General features: G+C 39.4%; 2 protein-coding genes across 2 annotated transcripts; one reads left to right on the top strand and one right to left on the bottom strand.

Moving 5' to 3' along the window:
- Positions 1 to 3,647: 3,647 nt before the first annotated feature.
- Positions 3,648 to 15,591, top strand: LOC144665364 (uncharacterized). The gene is made up of 3 exons (XM_078526606.1): positions 3,648 to 3,742; positions 3,964 to 3,994; positions 14,574 to 15,591. Exons 2-3 carry the CDS (start codon positions 3,975 to 3,977, stop codon positions 15,313 to 15,315), a joined length of 762 nt encoding a protein of 253 aa, XP_078382732.1. The 5' UTR covers positions 3,648 to 3,742; positions 3,964 to 3,974; the 3' UTR covers positions 15,316 to 15,591.
- Positions 15,574 to 16,768, bottom strand: LOC144664888 (uncharacterized). The gene has a single exon (XM_078526095.1). It carries the CDS (start codon positions 16,766 to 16,768, stop codon positions 15,707 to 15,709), a length of 1,062 nt encoding a protein of 353 aa, XP_078382221.1. The 3' UTR covers positions 15,574 to 15,706.
- Between the last annotated feature and the right edge of the window lie 497 nt (positions 16,769 to 17,265).

Consider the following 17,265-nt stretch of genomic DNA (forward strand, 5'->3'; position numbering starts at 1 on the left):
CCTGGAGTGAAAATAAGAATGAGTCCACGTGATGGCGGATTTTCAAAAAGACCCAAACTGTAGATTTCAAGTCTCACCCTGGCAACTTTTGCTGGATCTGGAGTAAGAATAAGCATTACTCTACGTGGTGGTATTTTTAGACAAGGGCCCAAAATCGTCATTTTCAGTGGCTCATGTAGCAATTTCCCGTGCCGTTCTTTTGGAGCTGGAGTTAAAATTAAAATGTATCCACGTGATTCCATTTTTCTAAAAAGACCCAAACTGTAGATTTCAATTCTCAAACTGGCTGGTTTTGCTGCAACTGGAGTGAAAATAAGCTTTAATCCATGTGAGGGTGTTTCATCACAAGGGCCCGAAATCGTCATTTTCAGTTGCTCATGTAGCACTTTACCGTACGACTCGTTTGGACCTGAAGTGAAAATTAGGATGAATCCACGTGATGCCATTTTTCCAAAAAGACCCAAAGTGTAGATTTCAAGTCTCAAACTGGCCGGTTTTGCTTGATCTGTAGTGAAAATAAGCTTTAATCTACGTGGTGGTATTTTTACACAACGGCCCGAAATCGTCAGTTTCAGTTGCTCATGTAGCACTTAACAGTACGATTGCTTTGGACCTGGAGTGAAAATAAGAATGAGTCCACGTGATGGCGGATTTCCAAAAAAACCCAAACTGTAGATTTCAAGTCTCAAACTGGCCGGTGTTGCTGTATCTGGAGTGAAAATAAGCTTTAATCAACGTGGTGGTATTTTTACACAACGGCCCGAAATCGTCAGTTTCAGTGGTTCATGTAGCACTTAACAGTAAGATTGTTTTGGACCTGGAGTGAAAATAAGAATAAGTCCACGTGATGGCGGATTTCCAAAAAGACGCAAACTGTAGATTTCAAGTCTCACCCTGGCAAGTTTTGCTGGATCTGGAGTAAGAATAAGCATTACTCTACATGGCGGTATTTTTAGACAAGGGCCCAAAATCGTCATTTTCAGTGGCTCATGTAGCAGTTTCCCGTGCCGTTCTTTTGGAGCTGGAGTGAAAATAAGGATGAATCCACCTGATGCCATTTTTCCAAAAAGACCCAAACTGTAGATTTCAAGTCTCAAACTGGCTGGTTTTGCTGCAACTGGAGTGAAAATAAGCTTTAATCCACGTGGTTGTGTTTCATCAAAAGGGCCCGAAATCGTCCTTTTCAGTTGCTCATGTAGCACTTTACCGTACGACTCGTTTGGACCTGGAGTAAAAATTAAGATAAATCCACGTGATGCCATTTTTCCAAAAAGACCCAAACTGTAGATTTCAAGTCTCTAACTGGCCGGTTTTGCTGGATCTGGAGTAAAAAATAAGCTTTAATCTACGTGGTGGTATTTTTACACAACGGCTTGAAATCGTCAGTTTCAGTGGCTCATGTAGCACTTAACAGTACGATTCTTTTGGACCTTGAGTGAAAATGAGAATGAGTCCACGTGATGGCGGATTTCCAAAAAGACCCAAACTGTAGATTTCAAGTCTCACCCTGGCAAGTTTTGCTGGATCTGGAGTAAGAATAAGCATTACTCTACACGGTGGTATTTTTAGACAAGGGCTCAAAATCGTCAGTTTCAGTGGCTCATGTAGCAATTTCCCGTGCCGTTCTTTTGGAGCTGGAGTGAAAATTTGGATGAATCAACGTGATGCCATTTTTCCAAAAAGACACAAACTGTAGATTTCAAGTCTCAAACTGGCTGGTTTTGCTGCAACTGGAGTGAAAATAAACTTTAATCCATGTGAGGGTGTTTCATCACAAGGGCCCGAAATCGTCATTTTCAGTTGCTCATGTAGCACTTTACCGTACGACTCGTTTGGACCTGAAGTGAAAATTAGGATGAATCCACGTGATGCCATTTTTCCAAAAAGACCCAAAGTGTAGATTTCAAGTCTCAAACTGGCCGGTTTTGCTTGATCTGGAGTGAAAATAAGCTTTAATCTACGTGGTGGTATTTTTACACAACGGCCCGAAATCGTCAGTTTCAGTGGCTCATGTAGCACTTAACAGTACGATTGCTTTGGACCTGGAGTGAAAATAAGAATGAGTCCACGTGATGGCGGATTTCCAAAAAAACCCAAACTGTAGATTTCAAGTCTCAAACTGGCCGGTGTTGCTGTATTTGGAGTGAAAATAAGCTTTAATCAACGTGGTGGTATTTTTACACAACGGCCCGAAATAGTCAGTTTCAGTGGCTCATGTAGCACTTAACAGTAAGATTGTTTTGGACCTGGAGTGAAAAAAAAGAATGAGTCCACGTGATGGCGGATTTCCAAAAAGATCCAAACTGTAGATTTCAAGTCTCACCCTGGCAAGTTTTGCTGGATCTGGAGTAAGAATAAGCATTACTCTACATGGCGGTATTTTTAGACAAGGGCCCAAAATCGTCATTTTCAGTGGCTCATGTAGCAGTTTCCCGTGCCGTTCTTTTGGAGCTGGAGTGAAAATTAGGATGAATCCACGTGATGGCGGATTTCCAAAAAGATCCAAACTGTAGATTTCAAGTCTCACCCTGGCAAGTTTTGCTGGATCTGGAGTAAGAATAAGCATTACTCTACATGGCGGTATTTTTAGACAAGGGCCCAAAATCGTCATTTTCAGTGGCTCATGTAGCAGTTTCCCGTGCCGTTCTTTTGGAGCTGGAGTGAAAATTAGGATGAATCCACGTGATGCCATTTTTCCAAAAAGACCCAAACTGTAGATTTCAAGTCTCAAACTGGCTGGTTTTGCTGCAACTGGAGTGAAAATAAGCTTTAATCCATGTGAGGGTGTTTCATCACAAGGGCCCGAAATCGTCATTTTCAGCTGCTCATGTAGCACTTTACCGTACGACTCGTTTGGACCTGGAGTGAAAATTAGGATGAATCCCCGTGATGCCATTTTTCCAAAAAGACCCAAACTGTAGATTACAAGTCTCAAACTGGCCGGTGTTGCTGTTTCGGGAGTGAAAATAAGCTTTAATCAACGTGGTGGTATTTTTACACAACGGCCCGAAATAGTCAGTTTCAGTGGCTCATGTAGCACTTAACAGTAAGATTGTTTTGGACCTGGAGTGAAAATAAGAATGAGTCCACGTGATGGCGGATTTCCAAAAAGACGCAAACTGTAGATTTCAAGTCTCACCCTGGCAAGTTTTGCTGGATCTGGAGTAAGAATAAGCATTACTCTACATGGCGGTATTTTTAGACAAGGGCCCAAAATCGTCATTTTCAGTGGCTCATATAGCAGTTTCCCGTGCCGTTCTTTTGGAGCTGGAGTGAAAATTAGGATGAATCCACGTGATGCCATTTTTCCAAAAAGACCCAAACTGTAGATTTCAACTCTCAAACTGGCTGGTTTTGCTGCAACTGGAGTGAAAATAAACTTTAATCCACGTTGTGGTGTTTCATCACACGGGCCCGAAATCGTCATTTTCAGTTGCTCATGTAGCACTTTATCGTACGACTCGTTTGGACCTGGAGTGAAAATTAGGATGAATCCACGTGATGCCATTTTTCCAAAAAGACCCAAACTGTAGATTTCAAGTCTCAAACTGGCCGGTTTTGCTGGATCTGGAGTGAAAATAGACTGTTTTAGCAACAGGACGTGACCTCAATTCAAGACGTCGCGCTCGCTGAAAAGGACTGGAAACTAGTAGATCTGTCACGCGTCTTCAAACCGACGTGCTGTCGAGGACGCGAGACTGTGTATTTTGCCGTCCTGCTGAAGACGTGGCGAAAACAAGAGGTAAAATGCTTTTTATTTCACTTAATAAGTTAAAATTTCGTTGTGTTTTCCACTACAGTCTTAGCTGATCCATCACACTGAGTGCATTTACATTAAGAACATAAAAATTCGTCGAAAAATCGCTTGATGACTGACCACATTTCACTTCTGTACTTTGCCAGCCTTCGAAGGCTCTTCGAAAAGCGCAAGTTTAATTCTTTCTATTCTTCTTTTCCCTTCAGGTGAAGAGCAAATGGCAGAAATGAACAAAAAGTAAGTGGAATTTATGAAGTCTGTCCATTCACAAGTTTGGAAATAATTTATGTATATGTAAGCTGCGAGTATTTTCGCTATATACACAGATAAAAAATCCGCATGGAATCAGGTTTACGAGTTTCGTATAATTTAATGGTGGAAAACCTTCCGTAAAATTTTCTATCTAAGAGAAACAGTAGTAGAACTTCTACCCGTGGTTGAAAGGTTGGATTAGACAGAACTTGATGCCGTTGAATTTTCTTACAGTTCGAACCATATTAGACTATATTGTTCTACTTTATATTTCCCTTGAAGTGTAGCGACACGAATTTCGGTCTAAAGCCTACACAGGGTGAAATAAGATGTTTCCGTTTCGCGGAAACACTACGGAATCTTGAACGTGTGCATTTCTGTTGCATTTCCGCAGAACGGATACAACGGATACGCGACAGCACAATATTCCTGCCTGATTGTACATTTCCGCAACGTTTCCGTTTGCGGACACCTTTTGATTCTGTTTCCGTGACGTTCACTCTTAACTAGAAATCTTATTTTAAGAACAAATTTCTCAAAACAAATCGCGAATTAAGGACCTTAATTCTTAAATAAAAAACGGTCACCTTAAATCAAGTGATCGTTTTTTATTTAAGAATTAAGGTTCTTAATTCGCGATTTGTTTTGAGAAATTTGTTCTTAAAATAAGATTTCTAGTTTAAGAGTGGTTTACTCGACTGAAACGTTACTGAAGCCTGTCAATACTCTTTTCATAAGGGCCAGCTCGCTCAGCCGGCTTAGAGGGATCAGAGGCAGTTCAGAGGCCCAGAGTTGCTTTTACCCCAGTGTCAAAACGAGTGTCAGTCACACGACCTCACACGGACGATTGCTACTTCGTCAAATAAAGTTCAAAACATTCCAGAGGAAAAAAAAGTCAATAGCTGAACGCTTTGACGATAATTTGCCGATTTAAATATTTTGATTTCGGTTTATTTTTTCGGTTTATTTATTTCTTTTTGTTGTTGTTGTACGACGGCCGCGGTACAAAGGTCGATTCACTGAACTGGCCGAGTGACAATCGAATCAGGGACTGGTTACTAACAGATCACTGGCAACGAAGATCATTCCCGGCGTTCTCTTTGATTTAGATGAGTTTTGGCGGTCGGTTTCGAAGTTCGCCTTACGAAGAATCGACATTTTCAGTCGCCTAAAAGGCAGTTTTCTTCACGTAAAGACCACTTTGTTTCCAAGGTAGCTGTATGGAGTTGTCTTCTACCGGATTTCGGATCAACACTGCTGTAAAGGCCAAATTTCTTATTAAGGTAAGCTTTTAAAAACCTATTTGCACGGGTGACTCGTGTTTCATCCCTGGGTTTCATAGAAGCTTTACATTTGCGTTGCCTTGTTGGTGTATGAGCTATTTAAGCTTAAGTTTCATAATTCTGTGTTTGTGTTTTAAAATTAGACTTTAAATTTATGTTATGGCCAAAGGTCATGGCCACGTGAGCTACATTTCTGGTTAATGATTGTTTCAATGATATTAGGTTTTTATCATAATGTTTTGAAGTCAGTCAAGTGTTACACTGTAAGCTTACTTTGTACATGTGTCATAAATATACCAAATGGACAACATTTGGTAGTTTTCCACTATTATATGCTATTGAGATCAGAACTAAGTGAGCTAAGTTTGATTTTTCCCAACAACATTCACTGACACAAGTTGGCTGCCTACTGTTTATGTGGGATGTGCGGACACAACATTTTACAGCATTAATTATAATGAAAGATGCAGAATTGTCACAGCACAGCAGGGCGCGACAAAAGTGCTGTCCGATAGCCCGGGGCTAGTGGAATTATCCGTCGGGCTAGCGTATTCTGATCACGGGTTGCCCGACGGGCAAGCAACACACGGGCAAGAAACATTGTTTTTTTTTTATGACAACCTTCAGAAATAAATGTGCATCAGACAAATTAGACTAGAGGGAAAAATTTGGGGCTCAAAAATGTGACTCACTGCATCCTTGGAGACAAAAACTCCTGGTTTTATAGTCGCCAACTTGAACGTGGCGACTATATTTCTCTCTGTTAACATGAGTAACGGCCATTTTCTGAGGAATTGTGTCTTTCCAGAAAATTATATTGGAAGATCTTTGCTTCTAAAGCATTCACAATAAGAAACGAAGTCATAGTTCTCCAATCCATGGTATTGCTTTGCCATAAAGCACACCATCACTTCGTAAAACTTGCAAATGGCTGACCGTTTTTGAAAACGCCCCGAAATGCATTGCAGGCATTGGGTACGTCATGTATGCATATGAATTATGTCTCTTGAAATGTATCCTTCAGGATCCTTCATATTTGCAATCCTCTACATTAAGCTACAAAGTTAGTTGCCACAAAATCATTATGTGTTTGTTTTAATTCTTGTGGTAAGATTAATACAAGTATTAACAGCTTTTGACACATGTTTGACTTTCGCGAACACAATTCATTGACTCAAGTGTGCCGCCCATGGTTTCAGTGGGAAGGCCTTTTACCCATTTCTGAGTGGGTGAAAAGTTCACTTGTTTCAATGATATTAGATTTTTATTACAACATTTTATGAGAGGCAGAATTGTCGTAGCACAGGAAAGGAACAATGATAGTTTTCTACAACTATATGTTTTTGAGTTGCAAATTATTAACAGCTTTTAATAGATTTTTGACTTTCGCGAGCACGATTCATTGACTAAGTGTGCCGCCCATGGTTTTAGTGGGATGTGCCTTTTACCCATTTCTGAGTTGGTGAGTGATTCACTTGTTTCAATGATTTTGGATTTTTATTACAATATTTTATGAGAGGCAGAATTGTCATAGCACAGGAAAGGAACAATGATAGTTTTCCACAACTATATGTTTTTGAGTTGCGAATTATTAACAGCTTTTAATAGATTTTTAACTTTCGCGAGCATGATTCATTGATTCAAGTGTGCCGCCCATGGTTTCAGTAGGAAGGCCTTTTACCCATTTCTGAGTGGGTGAAAAGTTCACTTGTTTTAATGATATTAGATTTTTATTACAACATTTTATGAGAGGCAGAATTGTCATAGCACAGGAAAGGAAAAATGATAGTTTTCCACAACTATATGTTTTTGAGTTGCAAATTATTAACAGCTTTTAATAGATTTTTGACTTTCGCGAGCATGATTCATTGACTCAAGTGTGCCGCCCATGGTTTCAGTGGGAAGGCCTTTTACCCATTTCTGAGTGAGTGAGTGATTCACTTGTTTCAATGATTTTGGATTTTTGTTACAATATTTTATGAGAGGCAGAATTGTCATAGCTCAGGAAAAAAAAATGATAGTTTTCCACAACTATATGTTTTTGAGTTGCGAATTATTAACAGCTTTTAATAGATTTTTAACTTTCGCGAGCATGATTCATTGATTCAAGTGTGCCGCCCATGGTTTCAGTGGGAAGGCCTTTTACCCATTTCTCAGTGGGTGAAAAGTTCACTTGTTTCAATGATATTAGATTTTTATTACAACATTTTATGAGAGGCAGAATTGTCATAGCACAGGAAAGGAACAATGATAGTTTTCCACAACTATATGTTTTTGAGTTGCGAATTATTAACAGCTTTTAATAGATTTTTAACTTTCGCGAGCATGATTCATTGATTCAAGTGTGCCGCCCATGGTTTCAGTGGGAAGGCCTTTTACCCATTTCTGAGTGGGTGAAAAGTTCACTTGTTTCAATGATATTAGATTTTTATTACAACATTTTATGAGAGGCAGAATTGTCATAGCACAGGAAAGGAACAATGATAGTTTTCCACAACTATATGTTTTTGAGTTGCGAATTATTAACAGCTTTTAATAGATTTTTAACTTTCGCGAGCATGATTCATTGACTCAAGTGTGCCGCCCATGGTTTCAGTGGGAAGGCCTTTTACCCATTTCTGAGTGGGTGAGTGATTCACTTGTTTCAATGATATTAGATTTTTATTACAATAATTTTTTTTTTATGAGAGGCAGAATTGTCATAGCACAGGAAAGGAACAATGATAGTTTTTCACAACTATATGTTTTTGAGTTGCGAATTATTAACAGCTTTTAATAGATTTTTGACTTTCGCGAGCATGATTCATTGACTCAAGTGTGCCGCCCATGGTTTCAGTGGGAAGGCCTTTTACCCATTTCTGAGTGGGTGAAAAGTTCACTCGTTTTAATGATGTTAGATTTTTATTACAACATTTTATGAGAGGCAGAATTGTCATAGCACAGGAAAGGAACAATGATAGTTTTCCACAACTATTTGTTTTTGAGTTGCGAATTATTAACAGCTTTTTATAGATTTTTGACTTTTGCGAACACGATTCATTGACTCAAGTGTGCCGCCCATGGTTTCAGTGGGATGTGCCTTTACTTTTGAGTGGGTGAAAAGTTTACTTGTTTCAATGTACATGCACATACACTGTACATGTAATTTATAGGAAAGTCACAAATTATGACAGCCTTTCATGTACTGTACAATGTGTACAGTGCTATCTGCAACTGAGCTGGAAACTGAATTTGTCATTATCCAACAATGCCCAATTGTACAAATAGGGCCACCCATAGTACATATATAAAAGTAACATCTTGTATATAAATATAGATATCTCCGAATGGAAAAATGGCACAATCATTTCATATTATTTCGTACATGTAATTGTCTGACACATTTATTTTGTCTTTATTATGCTTTATTGCTGTGAGCCATTTTGGAGTATAGTGAGCATGAAGAAGTCAAGGAAATTACTCAAGTATAAGAAACTGGAGGAGTTTCTGGAAGGAAAATGTTAAGGTAGGTACATGTAAAAGTCATAAGACTTTATAATAATCAGGATAAAGATTGTCTACAAAGCGTCTCTAAACATTCAACATTTTTAAGGATGTTTGCTCATGGACTGCCGAGACCATTTTAAAGTGGTACATGTATGGCTTATAAATCTCGTCAACTTCAAGTCAAACAAACACTTTTAATTACAAATTTGTACTTTCAAGTGGTAAAATTCATACATTTTTCATATCATATGGAGCTACATTTTGTAGCCCTACCAGCCCATCCCCTACTGCAGTCGCAGCAGGGTCGATTGAATATTTAATTTTTCAAGTTAACAATTGACAGTTTACTGATTTTTTAGCACTTCAGTATACAGTACAGTGCAAATTGAACTTATCTTGCCAGAAACTCTAGCACAACCATACATTGTTATGATAAAAGTGGAAAATTGGCTACTCTAATCAATGGGCAACTGTGGTGAGTTGCAAGAACCAGATTTCGAGTTATCAGGGTAAATTTGACCCAAATTTTGTTAAGGGAAACAAAATTTAGTTCGAGTAAGGGGTGGGGAGGGGGGGGGGGGGGGGGGGGGGGGGGTTCGAGTTATCCAAGTTCGAGTTAACCGAGTAAAAATGACTGAAAAGTGGGGTCAAATCCAAGGGAAATGGAAGTTAGTTCGAGTTAGCGGGGTTGTTCGAGTTATCCCAGTTCGAGTTACTGGGGTACTACTGTTTCTGTGTATTCGTACCTAAAGTATATCATTTTAGCTGAGATGGTACATGTAAAACAACACTTCCAATAATATGCTGCATCAAGTCACCCCTACATTGTAGCAGTGTTTTGGTTTCAAAAAAACGATATACCTTCAATAACAACCATAGTTATGTTCAACTTCCTTCCTTATGTGTAGTTAAAAGGTATGTGGTCTTTTGCAGCACTTATAATTTACAGGGGATGGTATGGGTGGTTGTAAGTCAGAAAGGTTGGTATTTATGATTGTTACAAGGTCTTCAGTGAATCTATCAAATCCCTACTCAATCATATCCATCCTACACCCCTCCAAAATATGATCAGTTTCTTGCGTGTCAAGATGAGCAATATCTTGGAATGTATAAACGAAGCACCTATTTATCAGAGTCAAATGATTACCTAGACAGCGCAAAAATTTAGGGAGGCTCACAACAGCTTTCAGCACTTTCCAGCTCTCATAATTTGATGGGTCAGTGCTACAAACATTTATCAGTTACTGCTACAAAAATGGTATCAAACTACAGTGGAACCCCGATATAACGATATTCCCGATATAACGATGAATATGTTATGTCCCGGCAATAATAAAATATATGGGAAGGAACCCCGATATAACGATTCCTCGATATAACATTATAGTTTTACTGCCTTCTTGGCATATCGTTATATCGGGGTTCCACTGTAATGCCCAATCATTGATAAATAAATTGTGATTTTTTCTTGACATCACTGTAACCATAGCAATGGTATAACCTGTTAAAAACACATTTTTTTTTTTTTTCAACAAAAAAATTCTCTGGAGCTGTTTCAGAGTCACCTTAAATTTTTAAGGTGGCTCTGAAACGGCTCCAGAGAATTTTTTTTAACTTTGCAAAAAGTTGTATCCAAATATGCTGATCATTATTCAGTGATAAAAATGGGGTCACTGGACTCGTTTTTGAGTTATAAGCGCTTAAAGGGAAAATAAAGGGTGTTTTTAACCAGTGATGTCATGAAAATTACTGTAACTTGTTCAGCGATGATTGGACATTGGTTTGATATCATTACTGTAGCAGCAACTGTTTAAGTTTCGTTGTACTGACCTATCAAAGTTCAAGAGCTAACAAGTGCTGGAAACCTTTGTTAGCCTCCTTAAAGCCATGTCTGTATCACAAAACAGATCCTCCCATCAAATGAAAAAGTAGTATGAGTTAAGCAAAATATCTCTGTTTATAATACTATTTAATCTTGTCTTTAGACCATAAATAATCGTCAAGAAGTCAAATCCATCACCACAGGACAAGAATAGTTCACGAACGTCAAAGAAAGCAAGAGAGAGGAAAGACGAGGATTGACAACTAAGTTTCCTCAAACGAATCACATTTAACGGACAGCAACGGAAATTTTAGTTCAATCACAAGGCATTGCTGCATTTAAAGAACAATACTTAGTTTGTATGCTTTCAAATGTAATAGTCAGCAAGCAACACGTTTGTTTTGAATTTTATTTCTTTTAGACTACATACATGTATTTCAAGAAAGGATTATACTGTAGTTCGTAGATTCACTTAGACATTCTCTTACTTACGAAATAAAATGAATTACCACTTAAAATGAGTGTTACTTGTATAAATACTTGTAATTCTCCAATCCGAAAGAAAAGAACACGTGGAAATCAGCTCGCTTTATTTGGCGGCCACGTTTAATTTACGCAATATTTCACAAATAATAAAGTTTTCGTAGTTGTCGGCCTTCCCAGATTAGGACAATAGCATTTTGATCTAAACCATCTGGGTCATTATGAATATACTCCTGATTTACGAGCTGCGGAAACTTGACGGTTCTTATTATTTTTCACTTTCCATATAATATCGGAAACCTAGCGGAATATTGCGTGCCCGCCGAATTTACGAGCTGCGGAAACATGATTATTGCGTGTCCGCCATACTTACGAACTGCGGAAACGCGTCTGTTGCACGAGATTACGCAAAACGTAAACTTAACGGATACACGCGTTTAAGTGATGCGTTTAAAGTGCCTATGAAGTTAAAAACTTTTTTGCTTGTTTTGGTAGCTTATTTGTCTACTTTCCGAATAGCTAAAAAAAGAATAATGTCAAATAGAGAGAAATTGGACTTTTTGCCGTCTAAAGTGCCCTCGGTAAGACAAAACAGTGGGTCCAGAGACTGGACACGAATTTGGCTCGAATGACGTAGTTAGTGGTTCCACGGATCAGTTTAGACTTAGATTTTGTTGATACACAGTGAAGTTCACTACTTCAGCTGAGATTGTTGCTGCTTTTTCGTTGATAAATCCAAATCTTGTCCGAAAAGAACGATATGTTGCCATCTGCGGACTTGGCAGAGCGGGTTTCTAGCAGAAAAGAATCGCACAACGAAATATCGTGACACTAAATGGACTGAAGTAGTTAGTTGGACCACAGGCGTCCCAAACTCACGATTCGAGAAATCGATCGAATAAACGATTTATGAAATCATATGAATGATTTATGCGAGCGTATGAATGATTTATGTAAGCGTACGACTGAGTTATTTTTAGCGCATCGAGTGGGACGTGACTGCTTGAAGTCGCGCGGTGTTGTGTTACAATTTAGACAGTTGGAGATTTGAGCACTCTATAAGACTTTGTATGGAGTTTAAAATAACGCGGAATAAAAGCGCTCGACGAAATAAAATTTTAAATTTTTTTCAATGAAATAAAGAAAATGTACTCACCTTTCTTGAATCCTGTAGTCCTTTTGGGCTATTTCATCGTTTTTGGGGGGTTTTCAGGTTCTAGTCGTACCCTTCCCCCCAAAAAAACGATGAAATAGCCCAAAAGGACAACAGGATTCAAGAAAGGTGAGTACATTTTCTTTATTTCATTGAAAAAATTTAAAATTTTATTTCGTCGAGCGCTTTTATTCCGCGTTATTTTAAACTCCATACAAAGTCTTATAGAGTGCTCAAATCTCTAACGGTCTAAATTGTAACACAACACCGCGCGACTTCAAGCAGTCACGTCCCACTCGATCCGCTAAAAATAACTCACTCGTACGCTTACATAAATCATTCATACGCTCGCATAAATCATTCATATGATTTCATAAATCGTTTATTCGATCGATTTCTCGAATCGTGAGTTTGGGACGCCTGTGGTTGGACCTGTCCAACCGCCGCAAGCCGAATAAGCGCTCTTTCACACAAGCGCTGGTCGACGAGGACGATCGAGGTTTGGCAAAGCAGATTCAAATGAGAAATTCCCTATAAAAGATGAATAACTAGAATTGTTATTGTTTCCAAAAGCACATACATCGACGGGCTTTGATTTTGTGACTGGTTTCGCAGTGTCGCAATGGGCTTCGGAATTGACACGAGCGCTGCTTGCCGCGCCGGGGTTGCTTGCTTGTCGAATCTGTAAATTCAGGTTACGGTACGCCTATCGGTTATTCGGTATTATATCACGATTTGGTGATTTTAATACAAGTAGCGATCAGTTGCTCGCTTTCATTTTGATTGTGTTCTTGTGTGGGAAAGTACAGTGGACTGACATATTTCTCCGAAGCGTGAGAGTGACATAATTAAACTTGACAACACGGCAAGATAACACTTCTTCAAACTCAAGATTAGCACTTTTTGACTTGAACGAAACCAAAAATTTCCTCTTCAAGAATAAACAGAACTGCAGTTGTTGCTCTTTATGGTGGCGTTAGCTCTACGGTATATTTTCAACCGTCTTTATCCGGATACGATAAATCCTGATTACAGTGCGTGTTTATCGGCAAATAATTCCGGTGAAGGCAGCCGTAAAATTTGTCCAAGATTTTGCAAGATCTCAGTGTATTGTTTAAAAGTGCATTCGCCATAGAATACTACCGGAAATGCAGACGTGAATGACAACATTCGAAGCGCGCTACTTGAAAACAAACAAGCATTTCTAACTCACTCAAGTCGAATTTACATTCCATACTTTTGCTTCTTTCACAGATGCATTAGTTTGCGTCTGGCGATCGATCGTTTCAAGTGTTTGCTACCTTACGAATGATAAAACGATCTACTAACCATACAAATTACATTTTGAGGAACGAAGTCTCATAATAAAAGAATAACACGTATACTGTACCCAGCTGTGTAACATATAGACTTTCAATAAAGTCCTTCGTCTTGTTTATTATGGCGCGCCGGGAAACTCCTGGCGCGACTGCTAAATCTTTCTTTCCGCTAGTCAGGGCAGAATGATATAGAGACCTCCATATCCTTTACAGAGGTAAATTTCCTCTTCGCTTCATGACTTTATCGTTTCATTTGTGGCAAGGAAGAGATTGTGCTGAGAACATCGATCCTTGAACTGCCGACGGAACAGAATTCGTTTCTTCTTGCGTTTTCATCAGAAGTGAACGAATAGCTTTACGATACACATGGAAATTTCGCTTCCATTTACTCTGCGAAGCTTCACCAAAAGAAATAAGTGTATTTGTTGTAGTTTCGTTTGCGCAATTGCCTTAGTTTGACTCAAAAGCCGAAATATAGCTTTCGTCAGCCCTCTTTGCTCTCTTTACGCCATAATCCTGGTGTCTTTAGAACCACTAAGTACGTCATTTCCGGTGAAACCGGAGCGTTTGGCCGCGCGCGAGAAGGACCCACTTCAAATTGCGAAATCCAAACTTCGAGGCTCAAAAAATACTAGAAAAAAGCGCTTTTGATCTCTTAAACACGCATATTCGTGCTAACTAAGACATAAACAAGCAAATTGAGCAAAATTATTTTTTTACTTCATAGGCACTTTAAGCGACGCCGCAACTGCGGAAACGTGACGTATACACGTGTTTCCCGCAACGGTTTCTTAAATTTCCTTTTGCGGAAACTCACGTTTCCGTTAAGTAACCGTTGTAAAAACGGAAACGGAAACGCTTTATTTCACCCTGTGCTACAAACATTTAAGGCTGCCGATAAAATGTAATACTCACTTTGAATTGTTAAATAGAAAATAATGTCGTAATTAACGGCTTACAGCGTGCAAAAAGTGTTCCCTGAAGATTCGGAATTAATTCTCATGCTACTGAATTTTAGACCCGGGATGAATTGGACAGAAGAGAAAGATGTTATGCTTCTCAAAGAAATGGGAGGACAAGGAATCTTCCATTATAAAGCTGGCAGCCGAGAGCGTGGAGCTGTATGGCAAGTGATTGCTAGCAACCTTAACTGCCACAAGGATCTGTTTGATGTGACTGCTAGGGGCGTAAGAGACCGATTCACACTTCTCTCGAGGCGATACAAGTCGAAGACTTCTCGAGAACTTAAAGGCTCTGGTACCGGTGGTGATGAACTCACAGAGTTCGAACTACTGATGGAGGACATGATTGCCTTGAGTGAAGAGTCGGACAAGAAAGCGGCTAGTGCAAGAGCAAACGCAAATGCTGATCGACAGAAAGCACTGGAAATAAGGAAAAAAGCAATGGAGACCATGGGTGAAAGTAAAAAGAGGCAGGCTGATGCAGATGATGAAGTTAAAGAAAAGAAAAAGAGAAGATCTGGAGGTGACACCATGTCTTGGTTAAGGGAGAAAACCGAAATAGATGCAAAGTTGAAAGAAAAAGAACTCGAAGAACAGAAGCAAGAGAAAGAGATTGAAAGAAAGGAAAGGAATGAGCAGATGGGATTATTGCGACAACAGCTACAAATGCAGATAGACAGCCAACAACAGCAGCAGCAACAGCAGAACATCATGCAACAACAAATGATGGCGCTCATGCAGCAACAACAACAGCAGCTGCAGCTTATGTTTACTAATGTTCATAGAGGTGACAAGTAATGAACAGCTTTATGGACTTGAAGTTAATTGTGACATTTCAAAAGTTGTATTTTCTTACAAGGTTTTTCAATCAACATACAAATTTGCCTTATTGATGATGCTTAGCTTTCAGAATTGATCTGCTTGACAGATCTTGACAGTATCAGTGTGCCAATGAGAAAATAATTGTTGATTACCCTTGGATTTAAAACAGAAAACTTTTACATTTTATTAAAATACAAGAATGTTAGCATTGTTGCCTATGGAACTTTTTGATTAAAGAAAAAAATATGACCAGTTATTTTTCTCTTTTATTGATTGATTACATTTAGGGCTGTAATCAGACATATGTTTATCAAAAACTGGATAAAAGGTTGCCTGTGTTTCATGCATGATAACAATCTCTGTCATTTTACCAGAAATAGTCCTGAAGGCTTGGCGGATCAAGACTGAAGTATTTTGAAACTAAATTTCCATACAGACAAGTGTGAGCATTCTGAAGAATTCCACACACTACTGGACTCATGCCAATTTTCAGTTGCTTTTTAAAGTCAACAAATTTATAATAGTTGGTGATCGTTCCAAACATCCACTCCACTGATACCCTTACTTCACTCATAGCGTCGTTGAATCTTTGCATTTGAGGGGTTAGGTGTGCATCCCTAAATGGAGCTTGCAAATGAATTCCGAGCGGATATGCCGGGTCACCGTATAAACATAAGGGCTCGCCATTAGCCCAAGCAACTCTTTGCAGTTCCGTTAACATCCCAGACTCGTGCAACATGGTGCTATCATGCCTTCGTCCTTCATATGGGCCGGCTAAATTAGCGATCAGTCCGTTTGGAGTCACAACGCTTTGAAATTTCAATCCATGTTTACGCTTATGTCCATTGTAAACAGCCCGTTGGTTTTGTTTAGGTCTTGCTATTCCGCATAGCGTCCCATCAACGAAACCGAAGCAGTTCCGCAACGGTGCACCCCGGTCGTAGATGACTTGGGCATAGCGCTCTAGGACTTGAGGCAAAAGAAATGGCTGATTCCAAGACTCGAGACGATGGCGATGTGAACTGTAAACGTAGTCTAAAACGGTATTGAATATCAAACATAACTCAGTTGGATTCCTTCCAAAACGCGAAACCATGTCGGTGTACCGACATGGAAAGGCAAGCCTTTTTAAAAGAATGCAAAGTCCTTCAAGCTTTGAGCAAACAGTTATCTGGGAACACACGAACTTGACTGCAATTCCTAAAACTTCCAGTAGTAAGAAAATGTCTGCTTTGGCGAATCGTAATTCCGTTCTGCATTCAGTATCGTCCCAGTCGTCAAAGTTAAATTTTTCGAATTTCCAGTAGGGAAATATCTCTCTTGAACGATTTTCCTCATACAACACAGCAAACTCTAAAGCATCAATGACATTGCTACTGTAGGCGAGAAGTAATGCTTCTCTCACGCTGCGAAGACCTCCATCCGCCATGTTGGCAAGTTGTCTTTGATTTTCGCGCGCTTGCTAAGTCACTGCCGCGACACGTATTCAGCCCCAGTACTCCCGTCCTCACTCACGGTCAAAATGTCGCGTCCTACGCTCTAGCGTCCTGTTGCTAAATCACTCTAATAAGCTTTAATCAACGTGGTGGTATTTTTACAAAACGGCCCGAAATAGTCAGTTTCAGTGGCTCATGTAGCACTTAACAGTAAGACTGTTTTGGACCTGGAGTGAAAATAAGAATGAGTCCACGTGCTGGCGGATTTCCAAAAAGACCCAAACTGTAGATTTCAAGTCTCACCCTGGCAAGTTTTGCTGGATCTGGAGTAAGAATAAGCATTACTCTACACGGTGGTATTTTTAGACAAGGGCCCAAAATCGTCATTTTAAGTGGCTCATGTAGCAATTTCCCGTGCCGTCCTTTTGGAGCTGGAGTGAAAATTAGGATGAATCCACGTGATGCCATTTTTCCAAAAAGACCCAAACTG

The sequence above is a fragment of the Oculina patagonica genome, chromosome 9 (assembly GCF_052425735.1).
Source record: "Oculina patagonica isolate OP01 chromosome 9, crgOcupat, whole genome shotgun sequence".
NCBI lineage: Eukaryota > Metazoa > Cnidaria > Anthozoa > Scleractinia > Oculinidae > Oculina > Oculina patagonica.

What these genes read in the sequence shown, in the direction of transcription:
- LOC144664888 (XM_078526095.1), bottom strand. Translation starts at nt 16,768, where the DNA reads ATGGCGGATGGAGGTCTTCGCAGCGTGAGAGAAGCATTACTTCTCGCC.
- LOC144665364 (XM_078526606.1), top strand. Translation starts at nt 3,975, where the DNA reads ATGGCAGAAATGAACAAAAA. An exon ending in ATGGCAGAAATGAACAAAAA is followed by an intron (nt 3,995 to 14,573) that starts GTAAGTGGAATT and finishes ACTGAATTTTAG; the next exon opens with ACCCGGGATGAATTGGACAG.